Genomic DNA, 7,044 nt, shown 5'->3' on the forward strand with positions numbered 1-7,044 from the left:
TAAGACAGTGGGCCTGTAAGCATCTTCATTTCAAAAGCAATTTCTTCTCCCTACGTTCCCCACCTTAGTGAAATGTACTATCATCTTGCCAGCTCCTCAGGCCGGAAGCTCTTTCGTCTCCTGCATTCTCCAAAGGTATAAACCACCAAATGTTATCAATTCTGCCTTCTACAATTCTCTCGAGTCCATGACTTCGTCGCTGTCCACTCCTAGCCATCACCTTAGCCGAGTGCTGTCAGTTTTGACCAAGGGACTCAGTGAGCAATCCTGGTTCCATGGCAGACTTCCTCGAACCAGGCTGGACAGGAGGAGAATTGTTAATAGAATGCAAGTTGTTTTTGCTTGATTTTCTTTGCTTGAAGCCTAGTTTGAGAGTGGGGAATTGCTTCTGTACCTGAAATGATTAGATTTTCAGACTGACATAATAAAAATTGGGTACTACGTTGTCCCAGTTTCTGAAACAAAGACATTCCAAAAGTTTCCTGTTAGGCCGAGAAAGTTTGGTCTTCACAGGATAGTGGCAGGAATGTTCAACTTTGTCCTATTACCCAAAAGGAGTCAAAACTGTGACTAAACTTGCTGGGGCAGTCTGAGGAGCCCTGACGTGCTGGAGAATTCCCCATAGTCCTCCCCAAACCTTGCTCACAGTGAGACCCAGATTCTGCTGCCCTGGCCCTGCCTGAGGCATCTGCTGAGAGGGGAGGCAGCAGTGTCCCGCCAAGGCCTGACCCTCACTGGGTGAGCGGGGTTGGGACAGATAGGCCCCACTTGCTCAGACTGAGAGTATGCATGTACCCATTTGCACTGCCTGATGTTTCTCGGCTCTATGAGAGGGCAGAGGGCTCAGTCCGACTGGAGTGGAGAACCCTTCCAAGGCTGAGGCCCAGAGCCTCTGCTGGGTAGCAGCTCTGGAAGAGAGATCAATGAAGGAGACAAGGCCTCATCCTCAAGAGGTTCACCTTTGACAGGAAGCCAGGAAAGGCCAGCCAGGAAGTGTCTCCTCTGCCCCACACTAGTCAAGAGAGACCAGGCCCTGGACCACTTAGTACTCCTCCTTCTCTGCCTTCCTTCAGTGTGCTCCTTCCCACCATCCTGAAAGCTCCTTCCACACCCTACAGTCTTTGGTCTTTGAGTACCAGTCGGGGTTCTTCTGTACATACACACACATATTTACATAAAGAGATTTATTTTAAGGAATTGGCTAATGTGATTGTGTGGGGGTGGGAGGGGCAATGGTAAGTTTGAAATCTGTAGGGCAGGCTGCCAGGCTGGAAACTCAGGCAAGATTTTATGCTGCGTTTTGAGGCAGAATTTCTTCTCTGGGAAACCTCAGTTTTTCTTCTTAAGGTCTTCGACTGATTGGAAGAAGCCTACTCACATTATTGAGGATTCTGAAGAGTCAACCGATTACAGATGTTAACCACATCCACAAAGTCCCTCATAGCAACACCTGGATTAGTGTTTGTTTGAATACCTGTGTACCATAGCCTAGCCAAGTTACTACATACAACTAAGCATTATAGTGGGTGAGTGCTGTGGTGGCAAGCGGGGAAGAAGTGAGTGTAAAATGAGCGAAACACTTCAGGCAGGACACAGCCATTCCAACAAGGTTAGGGACCCCTAAGTTACCTAAGCCTTGATGCACACACAGGCTGTCCCCAAACCCCAGGGATATGGGAGGTCTTGAATGTCCTTGTTATTTCAAGCTGGTTGATGTTTTGCTTTTACATCTAATTTAGCATCAGTTCAGAGAGTAACATCCTTGGGGGAAAGGGCCTTGTGATGGAAATCTATGTGTTTAGGGATCTGCTCAGTCACTAATGGCTCTGACATGCTGGAGAATCACTCATTCTCTGAGAACCTGAAGCCGTACCTTTGAAAGCAAACTTCAGTGGGTGAGATGCTGGGTGCAAAGGTGCTATCCCCACACAGCTGTAAGTTGCACAGCTGCTTCTGCTAAGAACTCAGAGTGCAGATCCCAAGGATCTCATTGAGCATTGTGGGTGTGAGCAGGGAATGAGGCCCTGGCAGAGACCATGAGCCTGGGGCTGAGAACTGGGGGAGCACCCGTCAGGAGAGGTCACACAGTCCAGCACTGCTCTCTCCCTCTTTTTCACACTCTTTGCAAAGGGCGGAAGTCTTCAAAAGTAGACCTGTTTCAGTTTCTTCTCCCCTGTACATTCTCATGAACTCTGTAATGCTTTTTACCTGTCAGCTGTGCTGAGATGAACAGAAAAACACAAACCCTGGCCACTTGCAGGTGCCAATAAACTATGACCAAGTAGGTTAGGAAGAGGCATCATCTAGGACTCACAGCCTCACTTGTGTTTGAGCCTTCTGCACTGTGGGCTCTACCAGAGTGTCCTACTCCCCCAGTTCAATAGGCTCATTCATTCCTGAAAGACACTGAGAGGCCTTAGAATTCCACTCTCACCTGGCTGGTGCAGGAATCGCCCTTCTGAGACAACCTCTGTCCTCACTTCCCCTGGGCAAACAGATGCAGGTAGGGGAGTGGAGCAGGGCATGTGCCGCCTTCCATTGGTTCAAACCCGAAAAGAAACTTGAACTCCGAGCTCCTTGTGCTGGATAACCCCAATATCTTTAGACAGAGTTCACAGTCTCTGCTTCTTCCAGGGGGAATCATGAGTCTTGTGCTGTGGACTTCAGCAAGGAACGATCCATAGCAATAACTGAGCTCCCAGGGAGTGGACTCAGTATGTTGGCCATTGAACCCCCCTCCCTGAGGTTGTCCCATTGGGCTCAGGCTGGCAAAAGTCAGAGGACTGTATGAACTTGTGGAATGCTGGGCCAGATACACCAGATCTCACCGGTCCTGCGTCCCATCCTGCCCAAAGCTGCCTATGCCACACGGCCAAGTTTTGTTGGCATTTTAAAGAAAATAAAGGGGTGGGGGGAATGGATACGGATTCCAGTGGCTGTGAGAACACAAAATGGGATGAAGAGTTTCTAGAAACAGAGGCCGAGAATGTTAAGGTGTTAAAAGCCAAGACCAATCAGTTCAACCATTTCAGGAGGTAGCATACGATCAAGAACTGATGGTACTGAAGGAAGAAGTCCAAGCTGCACTGAAGGCATTGATGAAAAACAAGGCTCCAGGAATTGATGGACTATCAACTGAGCTGTTTCAACAAATGGAGGCAATGCTCGAAGTTCTCACTTGTCTATACCAAGAAATGTGGAAGACAGCTACCAGGCCAACGGACTGGAAGAGATCCATATTAATGCCCATCCCAAAGACAGGTGATATAACAGAATGTGGAAATTATTGAACAATATCATTAATATCACACACAAGTAAAATTTTGCTGGAGATCATTAAAAAATGGTTGCAGCAGTACATTGACAGGGAGCTGCCAGAAATTCAAGCCGGATTCAGAAGAGGATGTGGAACCAGGATATCATTGCTAGTGTCAGATGGATCCTGGCTGAAAGCAGAGAACAACAGAAAGATGTTTACCTGTGTTTTATTGAATACGCAAAGGCATTCAACTGTGTGGATCATAATAAATTATGGAGAACATTGTGAAGAATGGAATTTCAGAACACTTAATTGTGCCCATGAGGAACCTGTACATAGACCAAGAGGCAGTCGTTTGAACAGAACAAGAGAATACTGCGTGGTTTAAAATCAGGAAACGCGTGCGTCAGGGTTGTGTCCTTTCACCATACTTATTCAATCTGTATGCTGAGCAAATAATTGGAGAAGCTGGACTATATGAAGAAGAATGTGGCCTCAGGATTGGAGGAAGACTCATTAACAACCTGCGCTTTGCAGATGACACAACCTTGCTTACTGAAAGCAAAGAGGACTGATGACGATCAGACTACAGCCTTCAGTATGGATTACACCTCAACATAAAGAAAACAAAAATCCTCACACCTGGGCCAACAGGCAACATGATAAAGGCAGAAAAGACTGAAGTTGTCAAAAATTTCATTTTTCTTGGATCCACAATGACCATGGAAGCAGCAGTCAAGAAATCATATAGCATATTGCATTGGACAAATCTGTTGCAAAAGACCTCTTTTAAAGTATTAAAAAGCAAAGATGTCACTTGGAGGACTAAGGCGTGCCTGACGCACGCCATATTTTCAATGCCCTCATATGCATGCGAAAGCTGGAAATGAATAAGGAAGACCGAAGAAGAATCGATGCCTTCGAATCACGGCGTTGGCGAAGGATATGGAACATACCATGGACTGCCAGAAGAACGAACAAATGTCTTGGAAGTCCAGCCAGAAAGCTCCTTAGAAGCGAGGCTGGCGAGACGTTGTCTCACATACTTTGGACATGTTGTCAGGAGGGACCAGTACCTGAAGGATACCATGCTTGGTAACGTAGAGGATGAGTGAAAGAGGATGACACTCAAGGAGGTGGACACAGTGGCTCCAACAATGCGCTCAAACATAGCAAAGAATGCGAGGATGGCACAGGACTAGGCAGTGTTTCGTTCTGTTGTTTATAGGGTCGCTGTAAGTCAAGACCAACTTTACCGCACCTACAAAAACAATTAGCTAAGGGAGCTTTGCCAACGAGGCGGTGAAGGGGAGGTGAGGGCAGTGGCACCAACTGATAACGTCCTCCTGCTGAGGGCAGCCCGGGCCTCGCCAATACCCAAAGGGCAACCGAAGCGCAGGAACCAAAGGATCTGCGCTCGACAGAGGTGGCGGTTTCCCTCTCCAGCGCGAGGCCGCGCCGGGTGAGGCCGTTTTCGTCCGGGAGGGAAAGAGGCCGTTGGGCGCGCACCCGGCAGCGCGCAGCTCTCTGCTCCCGAAAAGGGCGGCCCAGGCGCGCTCCCGACCGCAGTGACTCCTTCCGGTGTCAGTTTGTTCTCCACGCCCCGGTCTCCCGCGACACTTCGCGCTCTGGGCCGCCGTCGTGTGAAAAAGGGCGCGGAAGAGCTCAGGCACAAAAAATGGCAGAGGACTTGGGTGCAGGAAGGTCCCTGGCCGCCCTCAAGCAGGCGCCGGCGAACCCAGACAGGCACATAAAGCCCCTAGTCCCAGCTCCGAGAGCGGTTTAAAAACCGGGAGGTAAACCTGGCAACTGGCGGTGTACGTCTCACGCAACCCACCGCCGGGAGCCTAGCGCTTCACCCTCCCCAACCCTCTCCCTGACCACCTAAGAGTCTAAAAGATGAGAAAGCAGGATAAGTGACACAGCCTCTCTTTAGCGCTGTCGTGGGTGGCTCTGAAAAGAGCCTTTGGAGGAGATGGAAACTCGAGCCGAGTGCACTCTAACTTAGGCCCGCTCCCCGCGGATGCGGCGGGCCAGCTGGATGTCCTTGGGCATGATGGTGACGCGCTTGGCGTGGATAGCGCACAGGTTCGTGTCCTCGAACAGCCCCACCAGGTAGGCCTCGCTCGCCTCCTGCAGCGCCATCACGGCCGAGCTCTGGAAGCGCAGGTCCGTCTTGAAGTCCTGCGCGATCTCGCGCACCAGCCGCTGGAACGGCAGCTTGCGGATCAGCAGCTCGGTGGACTTCTGGTAGCGCCGGATCTCCCGCAGGGCCACAGTGCCCGGCCGGTAGCGGTGCGGCTTCTTCACGCCGCCCGTGGCCGGCGCACTCTTGCGGGCCGCCTTGGTGGCCAGCTGCTTCCGCGGGGCCTTGCCCCCGGTCGACTTGCGGGCAGTCTGCTTCGTACGGGCCATAGCGAACAAGGGAACCAACCGACCGGCGCGGCGACAGAGACAGTAACGCGGGCCCGGCCGCGCCAGCGCTCTTTATAGGCGCACTCTCTCCCCGATTGGGCGGAACGAGAATTGAAAGTCCCGCGCTGACTGCCCATTGGCTGTGACGTCACCCGCCCTGGCGTCACCGACGGGCTCGGGCGGACTCCTCCTCCCCGCCCCGCCCGCCTCCCTCCCTCTCCTGTGCCCCCTCCCTCCCCCTGCCCCCCCTTTCTGCTTTCCAGTTCGCCAACAGTTTTTTTCCTTAGTTTTCCTCTCGTTCTTTCCTCGCTCAGAGAGGCGGTTTTGATTGCAACCGCGTAAGACCGTTCCTCAGCCTTCCCCTCCTTTAGGACGCACTACCCGTGCCCCACCTTCCCGCGCTGTGTGTGTAGCCCTTTCCCCCCAAAACGCCTGGTTACCTTGTCGCAGTCCCCCGGCCCCATTTGCTCTGGCTGAGCGTCTCCTCCTGGTCGGCGCTTTCCCGCTCGGAAGGTTGTCAGCCCCCAAGGCGCAAGCCCCCGCCTCCGAAAGCCCAGCGTGCAGCCCTGTCTCCCCGCACAGGCGTGGTTTTCTCACTCCCCAAGACGCTGGGCTCGGCTGAGCCGAGACTCAGGCCCGCCACGCTCCCAGAAACCGTGCCCCCCTCCAGAAGAGGGCGACGACGCACCCCTCAACCCAGGGTCGTGTTAGGTGGTGGGCAAAGACTTCGGGAACTGAAAAGGCGCGCACTCGGCACCGAGAGCTAACGGGCTGCTGCCCAGGAGAGTTAGTGGTGGGTGAAAAGACCGTGGGTGGCGCCCACGATGTTTGCTGTCTCCCCTTGGCTTTAGTTCTGGGATATGCAACTCAGGCCATGAAGGAAATCTAAAACGCTCGGAAGTTGACAGCCATCAGCAGTAACGAAAGCAGATGGTAATCGCCGCTCATCTCCTTATCCCAGGACTCAAGAGGGCTCGGAAATGACAGTGGAAATCGGACTGGCTACTGTAACAACTCTTTAATGTGATAGAATGGGTGGCTCTGAAAAGAGCCTTGGATTTCACAAGTGACCTTTGCAGACACGGGCTGGGCGGGCGGGCTGCCTGCCATCGGCCTCACTTGCCCTTTGCCTTGTGGTGGCTCTCCGTCTTCTTCGGGAGCAACACGGCCTGGATGTTGGGCAAGACGCCGCCCTGGGCGATGGTGACTTTGCCCAGCAGCTTGTTCAGCTCCTCGTCGTTGCGGATGGCCAGTTGGAGATGACGGGGGATGATGCGCGTCTTCTTGTTGTCGCGGGCCGCGTTGCCCGCCAGCTCCAGGATTTCCGCCGTCAGGTACTCGAGCACCGCCGCCATGTAGACCGGCGCGCC

The 7,044-nt window shown here is 52.7% G+C and overlaps 2 protein-coding genes across 2 annotated transcripts in view; both read right to left on the reverse strand.

Annotated features, from left to right (window-relative positions):
• Positions 1–7,038, reverse strand: part of LOC101357936 (histone H2A type 2-C-like) — a 26,223-nt gene extending 19,185 nt beyond the window's left edge. Inside the window, exon 1 of the mRNA XM_004389606.3 lies at positions 6,844–7,038. Coding sequence (XP_004389663.2) covers positions 6,844–7,029 — 186 coding nt within the window. The 5' untranslated portion in view covers positions 7,030–7,038. The remainder of the gene's footprint in view (positions 1–6,843) is intronic.
• On the reverse strand, positions 5,201–5,701 carry LOC101357682 (histone H3). Its single transcript, XM_004389605.2, has one exon. The coding sequence runs from the start codon at positions 5,672–5,674 to the stop codon at positions 5,264–5,266; it is 411 nt and encodes a 136-aa protein (XP_004389662.1). The 5' UTR covers positions 5,675–5,701; the 3' UTR covers positions 5,201–5,263.
• Positions 7,039–7,044: the final 6 nt, after the last annotated feature.

The sequence above is a fragment of the Trichechus manatus genome, unplaced genomic scaffold (assembly GCF_000243295.1).
Source record: "Trichechus manatus latirostris isolate Lorelei unplaced genomic scaffold, TriManLat1.0 scaffold00250, whole genome shotgun sequence".
NCBI lineage: Eukaryota > Metazoa > Chordata > Mammalia > Sirenia > Trichechidae > Trichechus > Trichechus manatus.